This window comes from Copadichromis virginalis, linkage group LG6 (genome assembly GCF_057382275.1).
Source record: "Copadichromis virginalis isolate Kocher_CV1m ecotype Utaka linkage group LG6, C_Virginalis_male_GT1.1, whole genome shotgun sequence".
In the NCBI taxonomy this organism is placed as follows: domain Eukaryota; kingdom Metazoa; phylum Chordata; class Actinopteri; order Cichliformes; family Cichlidae; genus Copadichromis; species Copadichromis virginalis.
Window position 1 is genome coordinate 12,820,628 of NC_140623.1, and position 17,467 is coordinate 12,838,094.

At 39.5% G+C, this 17,467-nt stretch overlaps 1 protein-coding gene across 1 annotated transcript; it reads right to left on the reverse strand.

Annotated features, from left to right (window-relative positions):
- Window positions 1-859: 859 nt before the first annotated feature.
- Window positions 860-14,927, reverse strand: LOC146707394 (cell adhesion molecule 4-like). Its single transcript, XM_085460757.1, has 5 exons — window positions 14,792-14,927; window positions 6,669-6,938; window positions 6,175-6,504; window positions 1,179-1,436; window positions 860-996 (listed from the first exon to the last, which is right to left on the reverse strand). The coding sequence occupies exons 1-5, from the start codon at window positions 14,925-14,927 to the stop codon at window positions 860-862; spliced, it is 1,131 nt and encodes a 376-aa protein (XP_085316883.1).
- Window positions 14,928-17,467: the final 2,540 nt, after the last annotated feature.

Genomic DNA, 17,467 nt, shown 5'->3' on the forward strand with positions numbered 1-17,467 from the left:
TATCATATCAGGAGGAAGGGAATTCCAAAGTCGAGGAGCAGAGAAAGCCCTGTGCCCCATGGTGGCTAACCGAGGGGAAGGGACAGAGAGAGGAGCCGAGAAGGAATGGTGATCTGAACCAGATCAGAGAGGTATGAAGGGGAGAGATGATGAATAGCCTTAAATGTATACAAAAGTATCTTGAAATTGATGCGGTATTTGAGCGGAAGCCAATGAAGCTGCTGCAGAGCAGGGGTGATGTGGTGCATAGAAGGGGTCCTGGTGATAATACGAGCAGCAGAGTTCGGGACACGTTGAAGCTTATGGAGAAATTTTTGACTAAGACCAAAAAGAAGAGAGTTGCAGTAATCGATCCGGGAAGTGACCAGGCTATGAACAAGAACAGCAGTGGCATGTGGGAAAAGGACGGAGACGATTAATGTTACACAAATGGAAATATGCAGACCGAGTAATGTTATTGATGTGTGAGTTACAAGAGTACTATCGAGGACGACACCCAAACTTTTCACACATGGAGAAACAGAGACTGGCCAGTTATTGATTGTAATTGAAAAGCTATTAGTTCTGGATAGTGTTGTTTAGTGCCTACCAGCAGAAGCTCTGATGTGTTACTATTGAGTTTAAGAAAATTGGAAGAGAACCATGAATTTAGTTCGGCTAAACAGAGAGTGAGGGACTACAGCTCATCAACAGCTGTATAAATATCTGTAATATTTAAAGAAAGAAATCAACTGTTGATCAGAAATGATCAGAAATGTGAAAGCTTGCCTTGCATATGTGCTAAACAGGAAGTTTGCTCACAGAGGATAGACAGACAAGCTGCTAATCAGAATCAGGTGTTAACCATTCAGTCATTTCTTCAGCTGTCAATAACAATAATTTTACTGAGTTTGTAGTTTCCCCTTTGCTTGCGTTTACAGTAGCATCCCAGTGACAGACCGACAAGGACCAGAACTCCCAGTAAGGTTCCACGTATTATGTATGGGATGGAGCTGACTGTAAAAAAGAAAAGAAGAATAATATACACGAGGCAAATTAAAAACACCAAAACAATCACAATGAATTTAATTCTTGGATTAAAGATTGGATTATTCTCAACTGCTGTATCATTTCTAGAGGAAAATATTGTGATTGATCTTCAGTGACTCATTTTCCAGGAAGTATCTGACAACACTCACTTTGTACGTCAATGTTAAACTCCTTGGTGACAGTCCCTACAGTGTTGCTCACAGTGCAGATATGCTGTCCTTCATGCTCAAACCCAACAGATTTAATAGTGAGAACGCTGCCACTGTAGGAAGGAGAGCTATTTAATGGGAGTGTCCAGGTGTATGAGGGGCTGGGGTTTCCCACAGAGGAGCAGTTCAGGTGTAGAGTGTCTCCTTCCGTGATTGTGATCACATCTGGATTTGGTGGCTCATTGAGCTCAGGCCCATCTGTGTGATTATTGAAGAAGAAACAGAACACAATATATTAGCAAAATCAACCATTTTTAATTTAAAAGAGGAATGTTCACTGATGAACACATGAATTGTTTTGACAGTCAGACAATTCCTTTAATCTCTGCTGAACTGTGTACAATTAGCCTCTGAGGCTTTCTGGAGTTATTACTAAATGTTCTCAATTAATGTTATCCCCTCTAGGTCATATGATGCACATATACGTATGGTGGTTTCTGGATCCAGATGTGAGTCAGAGTAGCGAGTTAACAGTTGTGTCTGACATCAGACTCCTTTGTTTGGATAAGTTACCTGCTTAAATGTGTTCATGTCACCGGCTCACATCAGTGATCAAACTGTGCTGTTGATTGTGATGATTTGAGAATCATGTTCATCTTAAATATGTTACTGAGGGGGTCTTAAATTAATAACAAAAACATAATAAAGGTCAAAGGCAATATGACTATCACATAAAGACTGAGCATGCCCCTTGTGTCCACACTGAAGTGGAAGCACATATTCATGGAGAGTGGAAAGTATCAAATTACTGTCTCTAGTACACTATACTATACTTCACTTTCACCGTATGCTAGTATACTTAATACTTATTTTTCAGTGGGTAATATTTTACTATTTATTCCACTTCATTATATTTAACTGCTGCAGTTACCTTGCAGGGTGTTGCTCTTTATACAAAACATAATATACAGTATACACCAAAAAACTACCAAAAGTTTGTACACATAATCTCGTTTAATGTTTTTTCTTTATTTTTACTACTTTCATTATTGTAGATACTTACTGAAGACATCAAATATATGAAGCAAGATATATGGAATTATGTAGCAAAGAAATAAATGATAAATAACTCTAAAAATAATGTCTTATATTTTAGATTCCTCAAAGTAGCCACCCTTTGCTTTGTTAAAACCCCTGGAGGGTCTTGGGTCGATTTGTGGCTATTTGTGGCTATTTTCAAATTTTGATTACCTGCCATTTGCACAGTGTTGAATGGAATATAGCGAAAGTCTGCAAAAAAAAGTTTGGTCACATTTACTGTTAAAATTTCAGTATGACTTCCGGAAATTAGCTTCAGTGGCTAAGCTAGCGATAAACTTACGCTATTGATCCTAGGGTCGATTTGTGCCCCATTGAAACCCATTATAAACGCTATTTTTCACTGCAGGATTTATACCGTTAACATCTGGGTGATGGCTTAGGTTTCGTTTTTGTTTTGGAGAAGAGGCCTTAGAATTGTAATTTTTTTATTTGTCCACCGGGTGGTGCCCTTGCTCCACATTTGACCCGGGGCTGGAAAACAGCGGGCTGCTTAAAGAGACCTGCGGGGAATGAAGCGTCATTTCCGGCGTGCTGCAGCGGCTTCGCCCGCTGATCGTGCGGGACCATTTTTGGGTCCCTAGGACCATGAGAGGGTGCTTTTTTTTTTAGTCAACAGGAAATGACGTATTTGTTGTCACGTGGTATCGGACGTGTGGGCTGGAAAAAGCAGTCCCCGGTGATCGTGCCCCGGTGATCGTTGCGACTTACCCCGGCAACATGCACTTATTTCGGCCTAGAGGAGGAGCATTTGCCGCCTGGAGACCATTTTCTGGTCCTGAAAAAAAAAATAAAAGGCGATCGAAATGACTGTTTGTGCCAATCTTTAGTCCATCTAAAGGCCTAATTATAATAACAATCAAATATTACTTCAAATGTTTTTTTGGGAAAATATTTAGTTTTTTAGGTTTTTTTTTAGTTTTTTTGTAATTTAAAGGGTTAAAACAACGAAAATATAATTAAAACTTTATATGAATATTTCAGGGAGAAGTAGTTTTAAAAGACTGACCAATTTAAAGTGAAAAAAAAATTAATATTTAATATTTTTATTGCACTTTTTGGGCGTGGTCGATAGTGTGCATTTTATGAAATGCGCTCCTGGAAAAAAAATAAAAGGCGATCGAAATGACTCTTGGTGCCAATCTTTAGTCCATCCAAAGGCCTAATTATAATAACAATTGAATATTACCTCAAATGTTTTTTTTGGAAAATATTCAAGTTTTTTGTTTTTTGGGGCAAAAAAAGCAGTGCGCTCATGTGACGAAACCGGGATATAAAGGGTTAAAATCCGCGAAATGTAATTAAAACTTGACATGAATATTTCAAGGAGAAGTAGGTCTAAAAGATTGGCTAATTTAAAGTGGAAAAAAATATTAATATATAAATTTTTTATAGCACTTTTTTGGGCGTGGTCGATTTGTGGCTCTAAGACCAATAGTGTATGCATTTTTCTAAGACTCTCCACAGCGTTACAAACCCTTGGTCTTCTCTCAATGAGCTTCATGATGCTCACCTGTTTGTACTTCACAGGTGTGACTTGTCATTTTTCATTTGTGGAATTTCTTGTCTTCTTAATTATTGTTGGGACCATCAGTTGTGTTGTGCAGAAGGTTGGTACCCAGCTGACAGCCCTATTTGACAACTGTTAGAATTCATATTAGGGGAAGAACCAATGAGCTAAGTAAAGAGAAATGACAGTTCATCATTACTTTAAGAACTGAAGGTCAGTCAGTCAGAATATTGCTAAAACATCAAGCACTACGAGGAAACTGGCTCACATGAGGACCACCCCAGGAAAGCAAGACCGAGAGTCACCTCTGCTTCTGAGGATAAATTCATCCGAGTCACCAGCCTCAGAAATCGCAAGTGAACAGCACCTCTGATCAGAGCCCAGATAAATGCCACACAGAGTTCCAGTAGCAGACACATCTCCACATCAGCTGTTCAGAGGAGACTGCGTGAATCAGGCCTTTATGGTCAAACAGCTGCTAAAAACCACGACTAAGGAAAGGCAACAATCAGAAGAGATTTGTTTGGGCCAAGAAACATAAGGATTGGACATTAAACCAGTGGAAATCTGTGCTTTGGTCTGATGAGTCCAAATCTGAGATCTTTGTTTCCACCTGCCGCGTCTTTGTGCAAAGCAGAAAAGGTGAACGGATGGTCTCTACATGTATAGTTCCCACTGTGAATCATGGAGGAGGTGGTGTGATGGTGTGGGGGTGCTCTCCTGGTGACACTGTTGGGGATTTATTCAAAATTGAAGGCACACTAAACCAACATGCCATCCTATCCAGTTTGCATTTAGTTGGACCATCATTTATTTTTCAACAGGACAACGACCCCAAACACACCTCCAGGCTGTGAGAGGCCTATTTGACCAAGAAGGAGAGTGATGGAGTGCACAGTCGTCTGACCGAAACCCAGTCGAGATTGTTTGGGATGAGATGGACCACAGAGCGAAGACAAAAAGACCAACAAGTGCTCAGCACCTCTGGGAACTCCTTCAAGACTGTTGCAAAAACATTTCAGGTGACGACCTCATGAAGCTCATTGAGAGAATGCCAAGAGTGCGCAAAGTAGTAATCAAAGGAACAGGTGGCTATTTTGAAGAATCTATAATATAAAACGTGTTTTGAGTTATTTCACACTTTTTTGTTTATTACATAATTCCATACGTGTTCATAGTTTTGATGCCTTCAGAAGAATCTACAATGTAAATGTTCATGAAAATAAAGAAACGCCATTAACTCAGAAGGTGTGTCCAAACTTTTGACTGGTAGTGTACAGTGGGTATGGAAAGTATTCAGACCCACTTAAATTGTTCATTCTTTGCCTCTCCTCAGTGCAAGACACATGAATGCCCTCATGGAGTTTGCTAAAAAAAACAAAACAAACAAACACCTGAAGGACTCCAAGATGGTGAGAAATAAGATTCTCTGGTCTGAAGAGACCAAGAGAACTTTTTGGCCTTAATTCTAAGTGGTATGTGTGGAGAAAACCAGGCACTGCTCACCACCTGCCCAGTACAGTCCCAACAGTGAAGCATGTTGGTGGCAGCATCATGCTGTGGGTGTGTTTTTCAGCTGCAGGGACAGGACGACTGGTTGCAAGTGAGGGAAAGATGAATGCGGCCAAGTACAGGGATATCCTGGACGAAAACCTTCTCCCAAGTGCTCTGGACCTCAGACTGGGCCGAAGGTTCACCTTCCAACAAGACAATGACCCTAAGCACACAGCTAAGATAACAAAGGAGTGACTTCACACCAGCGCTGTGACTGTTCTTGAATGTCCGAGCCAGAGCCCTAACTTAAACCCAACATAAAAATGGCTGTCCACCAACGTTTATATCCAACCTGACAGAATCAGAGAGCATCTGCAAGGAGGAATAGCAGAGGATCCCCAAATCCAGGTGTGAAAAACTTGTTGCATCTTTCCCAAAATACTTCCACTAAATACTGAGTAAAAGGTCTGAATACTTAGGACCATGTGATATTTCAGTTTTTCTTTTTTTAATAAATCTGCAAAAATGTCAACAATTCTGTGTTTTTCTGTCAGCATGGGGTGCTGTGTGTACATTAATGAGGAAAAAATGAACTTAAATGATTTTAGCAAATGGCTTCAATATAACAATGAGTGAAAAATTTAAGGGTGCCTGAATACTTTCCGTACCCACTGTATATTAGATATATATTGATATTAAAAGATCAGAGTCTCACTGGTCAGAGATGTGTCTTCAGTCTGAGACTTAGGATAGAAATTGTATTCTCGTCATAATCCGATGGAAAATTGAACAAATGGGGAAAATGATTTGAGGCACTGAAACCTCTTACATTACATAAAGAGCCATGAAAATTACACATGTAAATGTAAATCTGTTTCCCCCCCTCAGACTCACAGTGAACTATAGCAGGGAGCTTTTCTGATGTCACCACTGGAGGGCTCTGTGGTCCAGCTGGTCTCAGCTCCAGCTTGCTTTCGCACCAGTACTGGGCTCCATCATCTTCTCTTCTGGGAGTGATGTTCAGGGTGAAGGTCTCATTCACTGGTTTCTTCTGTTCACTGTTGGACTGTAGGTGACCCAGTGCTGTGTTTCCTCTGTAGAAGGTCACAGTGAGGCTTTGAACAGGAGCTACGTTCTGTACGCTACACTGCAGGGTGTACTGCTGATTCTCAAACATCATCTCAGTGTGGTTTACAAAGCTGATGGAGACACTTTCTGGAGGCTCTGAGAAGACAGGGAAAGAACGAGTAACACAGGTAGATGTCAGTCAGTAACCGCTGAGAGTATGAATCCATCTAACTGTGTATTTACACAAAGAGATTAAATTTAGATCACAGATGATGTAAAATCCACTAAAAAGTCTCATTTTCTAAAGTAAGCATACTTACGATAAAGAGTTGGATTCAGAATGCTTGTACACTGATTGCCAGCATCATTGGTATAATAGCACTGTAGAGATATGCCCCATTCAGTCAGTCTGTCAACTGTCCAGAACATCGTGGTTCCATTTTGTGAAACTTTTCCCACAGTGTGCTCTAAACCTGAAACATCTCCACTGCAGTCCTTCTGACATACAACACATGTAACATTGGCTGGGTCACCGTACTTCACTACCAGTGCAGATGGAGTGAACACAGGATACTCTGTGCAGCTAGGATCTGTAAGAAAAAAACATTACATGCAATTATTTGCAAGGAAAATATTTACCATCCATCCTGCTCACCTCAGTTGCTTTCAATGTATAAGTGTAGCAGGTCCAATCTGAGCCCGTCACAAATGACTGAAGCCTGCACCCTGTCTGAGGATGAGCTTTTTCATGTACAGGAGATCATGATGGTGTCCATGAAGCAGGTGGGAGAAATTCCCATGAAAGTGAAAAGTTAAGAATATGATTACAATTATCGATCAGCTGTCTGTGACAAATATAAGGATGTAGAAAATATGCGATCGCTTCAACTGTGATAACGTTTGACTATATTTGAAACTGTCGATCTCCTGGGATTCACATTTCAGTAACTCTGAAAGATGTGATAAACCAAAAACATCCAGTGAGCAGCACTTCTGCAGAGACAGTGGCTTGTTGAGGCCAGAGGAGAAAGGACAGACTATGGTCATTTAGATTTCACCTGCAACTGTGCTGGACAGAAAAGCATCTGTCCTCGAGGCTACAGCAGCACAAATGCATGTTGGGTTTCAACAAGCCAAAACAGAAATCAGAGGCTGCAGAGAGACAGGCTCCACCAAATCTGGACAGTTAAAGTTTTCCAACATCTTTTCTCACAGGTGTCTCCAAACCAAAAACAGACTGACTGAATTAGAGATGGATCCGATATTACGTATCGGTATCGGTCCGATACTGACGTAAATTACTGGATCGGATATCGGAGAAAAATAAAAAATGTAATCCGATCCATTAAATATCAAAAAAGCACCTCACAAAACTTTCGACACGGCGTAACCCTCCTCATAACCGTAGCACATCGGAGCAGTGTGCTCACGTGATAGAGCGGCTGTGTGTATTTGTAGCCTCGCTACCAATCCTGCATTTCATCTCAGAGGAAGTTATCCCAGAGAGAAGTAAAGCAAGTGTGTAAGTTCATCTCTGAATGTTTGTAAAGCATTCCCACGTTAAGCTTAACAACCGATATATGGAGGACTGCCTCTTGTCTCCCCCTCCCTCTCCTGCTGCTACTTCAATCGTGAAACTGATCAGTGATCAGCTGATCGGCTTTTCTGTCGCGAGTCCGTCTCTCTTGTTTGTTTATCGCCCACTTTGCACCAGGAAGAGGAAACCAGCGGCTGAACAACAGCAGCACGTTTAAGCTTGATAAGCTGTTGTTAGAATTTATTTAATATTACTTTCTACACCAGGATCTTTTTCTACTAGCTGACGGCTGGTAACTGTGCAGGGGCGGATCTAGCAAAGTTTAGCCAGGGGGGCCGATAGGGCATGAACAGGGAGAAGGGGGCACAAAGACATACTTTTCTTTCTTATTCTCATTTAAAATGTCTAGCTTTTAATAAATAATTATCTGAATCTTACACCCAAATTTTTAATCTGATGTAAAATGAATAGAAGTCCATTAAGTCTAATACACCCTAGTAAGCTACTTTTTCCTTTGGGAAGGTATCATCTGTGCAGTCTGCAGTTCTGTTGAAGAAAGATGTTGAATCTATTTAATTATTCTTGAAAAAAAAATGTATTTCTGTGCATTTTTTTTCACACTGCATCAAATTAAACTTGATTACGTCGATTAATGAAATATTTTGGGAGCAGTGCATTTTTTGCATACAGGTATAACAGAATAGCTTTAGTGGGGTTTTTTTGGTTTTTTTTTTACTTGAGTATGAACTTATACAAAAAGCAGCAAGATATTAAAAAAAAAACAGTTATATTGATTAAAAAACACACTATATCAGATTCATATCGGCCGATATCCAAATTTATGATATCGGTATCGGTATCGGGCATAAAAAAGTGGTTTCATGCCATCTCTAGACTGAATGGGACAAATCTGTCAACATCTTTTGGACTCAAGAGCAAGAAGAACTGAGGCTGTTTTAGAGCAAATTGAGGCCCTGCTAAGCATTTAAATGATAACTGACTTTGCAGTTAATAATGATAATTAATCATTGATTGTCTTAAAGTAACTTTTAGATTTGACTTGAATCTTCCAGCTTTGTGCGTCATAAAGACATAGTCACCCTTTCCTACACAGTAAGCGACAGAGAGAGATGAGAAATTCTGATGTCGGACAGTGTGGAGAGATTATGAGGACCCAAATGCAGACACTTGAAAAAGGGAGTGAGTTTAAACAAAAGGCGAGCCGTTTATTTGGGTTGAATGAAAATATAAATAAGAGGCAAATGAGAACAGAGACTTAACTAACAAACTAAACTGCATGAACTAAAGCTAAACACTAAACACAGAACACGGAACACAAGACCTGGATGTGGGAACATGGAGCGAGAAGGCGGAGCTGGAGGAAGGAACGCAAATGGACACAAGACAACTGCGGAGACAAAGGAAGGACACACAAAGAGGGAAACATGGAAACAGTTATGGGAGACGAGACACGGAGGGAGCGAGACCAAACACAGACATGACTGGGGAAAAACACACAGAGGACATGGCAGACTCTCACAGGAGACACAGGAAAGAGACAGAGCCCAAAAAACAGATACAAATAAACTCAACAGCATAAAAAAACTGAACTCAAGACTAAACTGAATGAAATTAAAACATCTTCACAATGTAACGGAAGGAAACGTGAACACAAAATAACACAAAACATTAGAGGAGCAAAACTCTGACCTAAACATCCTGATAAAGCAAAGCATCATAAATCAAAAGGAAAACTCAAAACGCTCAAAACACTCAAACCATGACATGTGAACGTTAAATAAACCAACAAATTGATACATGATGCAGAGCCTGCCTGAAGTAGCTCCCAGGCTTTGCTCCATTAGCTAAGAAAGTGGTTAATACTGTACTACACATATAGTTACAGTATATCACTTCATATGTTATGCACTGTCTGGCACTTAAAAGGATATAGATGATAACTATTACACAGAAAATAAGGAAGGCACAATACTGAGAAAAGTAAATTAAGAAAATTACGATAAATATATATATATATTGTGAAACAATACATGTGAAAATCACATAATTTAATTGTTTAATATAATGTACAGTAAATAAGACCATTGCAAAAAATAGAACTGCCATTTATAAACACAGTAACAAAACTCCACATGTGTGAGAACTTACCGTAGCCTGACACATGGAAGTGACACAGAGAATGCAACAAAGAAACAGCCAAAAATATGCAACAGCAAAACATGATGTTCAGCTGATGTCGTCCAAAAGTGAAGCTGATCAGCTCAGGTCTGAAATTTAAAGGAACTGCTGCTCTGTGTGTGTGTGTGTGTGTGTGTGTGTGTGTGTGTGTGTGTGTGTGTGTGTGTGTGTGTGTGTGTGTGTGTGTGTGTAGGTGTGATGTGAGACTGGGTAGGAATATCATAAACAAGTGGTGCTTTTACAAATACCAGATACAAAATGCAAACTAAACTTCTTCATCAAAATAATTTACATGATAGGTTTACACACACACTCGTCGTGGGTGTGAAACTTTTGGTAATTTGTGGGTTTTTAATCATTTCTTTGAACTGTTCTTTTTCCAGGGTGCAATGACTGTACAGCACACGCTGTTAAAAAACACACAAACAAGAATTGGGTCACAAGTTTGAATTTATTTTAGACTTTATTCAGTCCGCACTGGGCCAGAGTTTACATACAAACAGAAATATTCTTATCTATATATCTCTACACATCATTGCACAAGCACTTAACAACAACAACAACAACAATGTACTTCAGTAATATACCTCATAACTCATAACTGTTCACTGTCAGTGTGCACACTGTTGATTTGCACACCTTTTTAATTTTGATTTTTAACTTTTATACTTGACTTTTAAATTTAGTTTTATTCTTTTATCTGGTCGGCAGTTGCACAGCTATAAGCATCTCTCTGCATGTCATATTGTGTATGATTGTGTATATAAAAAATGTTTTTTTATTTGATTTGATATATACACACTCACATCTGTAATAACTGGTTCTGAAGGTTATACAAAGTATTTTAACTTGACAAGGCCTATCAATGTCTCTGGAAAGGTCGTCATTTTGATGCAGGGAAAAAGAGCAGTTCAAAGAAATCGTTAAAAGTCCCAAAATACAATGGCATTAATGCCCATGATGAGTGCTGTCAGATGAGAGGGAACATTTTATTAAATTAAAAATCACACAGAACAAAAACTAAGGTAATATATAAATGTTTTATGTAAAAAAACAAAAACAAAGTTATCTAAGTTCAAACATTTTCACTTTCTAAAAAGTGCGTTCTGTGAGGTGTCAAGCACTTTTCACACATGCGTCACACATGACTGAAGCTGATAAGGCAAAACCACAGGAAGGGTGTTTATGTTCATGTACCAGTTTTGTCAGCATTTGAATTTCTTTTTAGAGACAGCTCATGAAGTTCAAAAATATTTTAGGGAGGGCCAACACCAAAACAGCTAAGCAAACAAAACCAACCAAAACGTGCGAGAGCTCAGAGCAGAGGCCTGTACCATGAGTCAGGATTTGGAGATTAGCGTAACATCAGCTTTAAGCCTGGTTAACATTGCTGCAGACAGGCTGTATATTTTTAAATGTAACATAAAATGAACAAGAAAAATACATATATTGCAAACAGGTTAAATTGCGGTTTATCAGACATATGTTATTTTCAAAATAGAATAATAATGTTGGTTTAACCTAAGGTAACTAAATACACTCAAGATAATAAGTTTAATGAATTGTCTTAATCTTATCTAAGAGATATTTGGGCAATATCTCTAAAATTAGAAACATCCTGTAGCAGAGTGAGGCTGAAAAACTAGTTTCATTATTATCAAGTTGTCCTAAAAACAGCTGAAAAGTCTTCCGTTGATCCAAAATTCTGCAGTAAGAGTCCTTCTCATCAAATAATCAGACCCCATCTTTTCTTAAAAACCTTACAGAACTGTATCACCCCATTACAGCACTTGCTCTCAGACTTAGTTCTGGTTCCTCGAGTATTTAAAAGTAAAATAATAATATGCAGTTGGTATTTTTGTTGATCTCAAAAAGGCCTTCGACACAATCAATCACTCAATATTATTGGATAAATTGGAAAGATATGGTATTCGAGGGAAAGCTGGTAACTGGTTAAAAAGTTACCTAACGGGTCGGGAACAATATGTTAGCATAGGGCATTACCACTCAGAGAAACTTGGTATTACATGTGGTGTTCCCCAAGGGTCAGTGTTGGGACCAAAACTTTTCAATGTATACATAAATGATATTTTTGATGTTTCTCAAGTACTTAAACTCATACTGTTCGCAGATGACACCAACATATTTTTCAGTAGCGATGATTATACTGATCTTGTAATGACCGTAAACAGGGAGCTAAAATTAATAAAAAAATGGATGGACATAAATAAATTATCATTAAATATAAATAAAACTAAAGCAATGTTTTTTGGTAATTTAAAATATAATGTAGAATTACCAATTATCATTGAAGGTGTACCAATTGATTGAAACCCCACGTCAGACACATAAAAACCAAAATTTCCAGAAGCCTCGCAGTTTTGAACAAAGTGAAACCATACCTTGATAAAGATGCACTTCGTACTCTGTACTGTACCCTGGTTCTTCCATATCTTACATATTGTGTGGAAGTGTGGGGAAACACATATAAAAATACAACTAATCCATTAGTCACAGTACAGAAACGAGCACTGCGTATTATTCACAAGGCTGGTTATCTAGATCATACTCACAAATTCTTTCTTCAGGCAAAGTTACTTAAATTCCAGGATCTGGTTAATTACAATACATCCATAATTTTGTATAAAGCTTTTACTAAACTTTTACCGGCAAATTTACAAACTAGATTTGAAATTCGAGAAAAGGTTTATAATGTGAGAGGCTTTGGAGAATTCAAATTACCCAGAACTCGAACAACCCGTAAAGGCTTTTGTGTGTCTGTATGTGGTGTGAAAATCTGGAACAGTCTGAGTTTACAATTGAAACAATGCAAAAATATTCATAGATTTAAATTTCCCTACAAACAGTTGGTCTGGTCACAGTATACTCAATGATGCTTTTAGTGTGCTCTGTAATGTCTGTTCTCTTACCATTGCTGGTATGGATTCCAAAATAAAAAAAAAAAAAAAAAAAAAAGTGTGCGTATGTATGTACACATATGTACATGTGTGTGTAGATATATATGTATGTATATGTATGTGTGTTTGTTACTTGTAGTTATTACTGCCTGTTACCTGTGGTAATCCAATTTATAATTTATATATTCTGTATTCAGTTATGAAGGCTCTAATTGTTGTTTGCGAGCTGCCGTTTAGATGCTTGTATGTGCCCGGGGCTGTTGATGGGTCTGTATGCAATGATGGGCGTAGCTGCGGGAAGTTTGTTTTTTTTGTTGATGAGTGAGTATAGGGGTGGGATTTAATAAGTTTTCTTCGTCCCACTCCTTTTTCAGGCAATTTTTGTTTTTTGTTTTGTGCATTTTATGTTCAATATAGGTATTTGTTGTGCCTGAAAATGAATAAATAAATGAAAAAAAAAATGAAATGAAATGAAAATGGGAGGCAGCGCATTCAGCTTTCACGCCCCTCTTCTGTGGAACCAGATTTGGGAGAGAGATACCATCTCTACTTTTTAAGATTAGGCTTAAAAGTTTCATATAGTTAGGACTAGATCAGGTGACCCTGAAGCCTCCCTTAGTTATGCTGCATTAGGTGTAGGCTGATGGGGGATTCCCATGATGCATTGAATGATTTTCCTTCTCACATCCATTTTACTCTCACTATGTGTTTCTACACCTCTCTGCATTTAATTATGAGTTATTGTTAATCTCTGAGTCTCTTCCACAGCATGTTATTTGTCTTGTCTCCCTCTCCCCAAACCCTACTGGCTCCTGAGCCTGGTTCTGCTGGAGATTTCTTCCTGTTAAAAGGTTTTTCCTTGCCCCTGTCAGCTCCCATTCCATATACTTTAAAGCTCATTGCTCTTCTGTCATCCTGCCTGTCAGACTCTCATTTGTGTAACCTTTGTCTCACCGCTTTCCCTCAGAGCTCCATCCAAGCCTCCATCTGCATCTCTGGGGGAGTCCCATCCTAACTCCTATCACTGCTGGGATCCTGTTGTGATTTGATAGGTCATTGGCATTTAATCATCAAACTGCACGTCTCTATAGTATGTCTAATTTTTATGTATTCCTCCCGTTTGTTATTTATTCCTGCTGTCTTACTATTTATATTTTATTCCTGTGCAGTTGATGTGGAAATCCCAGTCGTGGTACATGTACAATAACAATAATGGGCTATTCTATTGTATTATAAAGATTGTCATGTGTGATATAAACTATCTTTGAATTTGTTCTAAGGTAGCACACCACTAATACTGCTGGGAGAAAAATCATACAGTAAGTGGAAGGACAGCGGACCGTGCTTAGTTATATCATTTTTTTATTTGTTCTCAGATTTTGTATGAAGTTCCTTCCGCTTCTCCAGGGCCGGGTCTCGGGGACAGCAGCCTAAGCAGAGAACCCCAGACCTCGCTCTCCCCAGCCCCCTCCTCCAGCTTGTCCAAAGGAAAACCAAGGCTTTCCCAGGCCAGCCGAGAGATATAATCTCTCCAGTGTGTCCTGGTCTGCACCTAAGGGCCTCCTCCTGGGGGGACATGCCCAGAACTCCTCTCCCAGGAGGCGTCTTGTCAGATGCCTGAATCACCTCAGCTGGCTCCTTTCGATGTGAAGGAGCAGCGGCTCTACTCCAAGCCCCTCTCAGATGCTGAATTCCTCACCCCATTTCTAGGAAGAGGCCAGTCGCCCTTCGGAGGAAGCTCATTTCCACCACTTGTATTGATGATCTCATTCTTTCGGTCATTACCTACACCCGTGACCATAGGTGAGGGTAGGGATGTAGCGCGACCGGTATATTGATACGATCTGGTGCAGAGTCCGCATCACTGCACCAATCCATTTGTCCATCTCCTGCTCCCTTCTCCCATCACTCGTGAACACATCCATGATATACAAAAAAAACTTCTTCACTTGGGGCAGGACCCTGACCTGGAGTGGCACTCCACATTTCTCCAGTTGCACTGGAGGTTCTCATTCCCAGCGCTTCGCACTCGGCTGCAAACCACTCCAGTGTGAGCTGGAGGCCGTCACCTAATGAAGCCAATAGAACAACATCATCTGTGGAAAGCTAAAGTGAAATTCTGAGACCACCCAAGTGAAAGCTTTCCTGGTCTAGAAACATTTGCTTCAGCTTTGTGAAAAGCTCTGATAGTTTTAAATGTGAATACTGGACACACAGAGAGGTGGTGTTTATGGTGTCCAAGATAACAGGACCTATAGCTTCTCATGCCAGTGAAGGGTGCACAGTCTGAGCAATTCAGGTGAACCTTGGAAATGACCAGAAATCTTCATTATTCTGATCTTTGGTGTCAGCAGACCTGAGTCAAAGTGGTTCGGGATTCATCTCCCAAACTGACTCTCTAGTCAGTTTCCAGAACATACGGCTCTGTCTCTACACATCCAGCTCAGCGCATGCTGTGTATGTCTAATTTTAAGATTTACTTTTTTAACAGTCAGATTACTTTCATAAATGCTTTGTACGTCAGAGGGAAAAATGGATTTTAATGAAGCTTAAAAGATGAGATATAAGTGATACGTCTGCAAATCTGCATATTTACTGTGAACCCACTGTTTGTTCATTTTATCTTGTGTTTTTGTTTTATTGTTCTTCATTTTGTCATTTTTCCATTATGTGTTTTATCCTATTGTAAAGTGTCCTTGGGTGTCTTGAAAGGCGCTTTATGAATAGTATTGTTGTTATTATTATTATTATTGTTATTGTGTGAGGGTCTTTCTATTCTAGTAGTGTCAGCATCTGAACAGACTATAACCAGTCAAGGGCTGACTTACAAAACTCTTGTCCTTACTTTTCCCTTAATGCCCTGTTAAAAAAGTGCAACGCTCCATACTTACTCACATTATGTAAGGTCAGTTGAAAAAATATTCTGCAGAGGGATGCACGAGAACCTCCCCAGGAAGCAGACCTGACCTGCTTCTGTCATGCCTCCTGTTTGGTGATTTTACAACACCCACTTTCACTGAAGGCATGGCTGTTATAACAAAACGAGTGGATGCAGCGCTGAGGGAGAAAGAAAACAAACAAAACACAGCCTCCACTGTCACCATTGCTCTCTGCAACAGAAAAGCAAAACCCATTCCCTTTCCATCCACGTTTGGACTTCATGTTTGATCATTTTCACACATTTGATTTAGAAAAATCTATCTGGGACAATGTTTTTCCATTTTATTCTTCTGGTTTTCCTACTCACTTTTCTGTGCACCCATCAAGTGTCCAGCTTTGGTAAGTGAAATGTTTTCCAGCTATAAAAAGATATACAGACTGTTTATGGCATAAACAATTTATTGCTTCTTTCGTTATTTCATATCATACAGCTGCTAAATGTTAGCCTGATGAACTCAGAGGCATTTTTACAAGTAATCTAATGCAGAAGAATTGCATATTTATTTTCTTCTATTTTTTCTATTTTTCTTTTGAAAAGATGATCGAGTGTAATAGCGAAGTCCCACCTCATCTTCAGGTTGCTGCTCTCTGTTGGCCCCTTTCAGCTCATATTTGGATGAAAGACTTTATAATAAATAACTTTAAGCATTAGACATAGGACATAAACTGCAACACAGGCAGCTGTGATTAAAGTGTACACGGGCTCTTTCACAAAATCAGGAGGATGTGTGCTCATCTTCCAGCACCACAGAGGATGCAAATATCACTCAGTATAAACCGGTGAAACGGCGCAGTCCTGTACCGCGTCTTCACCTCGGCAAAATTAAACCAGTCGAAATACCAAATGAGGCCAACAGTGGCTCGATGAAGCCATTCTCCACAAGGACTTTCCATGAAGTTCGTCTTGGCTGTGCAAGCGAAGAAGAATAAAACTAGCCAAGTGCAGATGAAGTGAGCGAAGATGAACCAGGGGAGCACGGAGGCGAAAAGAACGAGGGCAGTGAGACGATGGCGCCAGTGTCCGGCAGCCTCGCCTCTGTCAGTGCGCCCCAGGGTGGCTGTGGCTCCAATGTGGCTTGCCATCACCAGTGTGTGAATGGGTGGATGACTGGATATGTAAAGCGCTTTGGGGTCCTTAGGGACTAGTAAAGCGCTATATAAATCCAGGCCATTTACCATTCAAAATAAGAACACCAGGAAGGGATAACAGAAACACTAAACACAAGACGCAGCCCCTAAGAGCGAATACAAAAACAGAAGAAACTAGAAAATAAACTCAAAACACTGATTCAGCAACCCAGGACCATGACAATTACAAATTTTCATAGCAAAACTAGGTAAGCATATTCTTACTGTTATAACAAACATAGCTTTTTAACAAATCTGTATTTTTATTGCAGCGAACAGGTGAGGTTAAAGTTTAACACTCACTTTTGAGATTTGCAGACAACATGAAAAAACAGGGATCCAAACACTGTCTCGCAGCCTTTTCTATTAAAATACCACATGTAGCACTAAATCCGGT

What these genes read in the sequence shown, in the direction of transcription:
- LOC146707394 (XM_085460757.1), bottom strand. Translation starts at nt 14,927, where the DNA reads ATGGATGTGTTCACGAGTGATGGGAGAAGGGAGCAGGAGATGGACAAA. An exon ending in GCTCCCTGCTATAGTTCACT is followed by an intron (nt 1,437 to 6,174) that starts GTGAGTCTGAGG and finishes ATAATCACACAG; the next exon opens with ATGGGCCTGAGCTCAATGAG. An exon ending in GTTTAACATTGACGTACAAA is followed by an intron (nt 997 to 1,178) that starts GTGAGTGTTGTC and finishes TCTTTTTTACAG; the next exon opens with TCAGCTCCATCCCATACATA.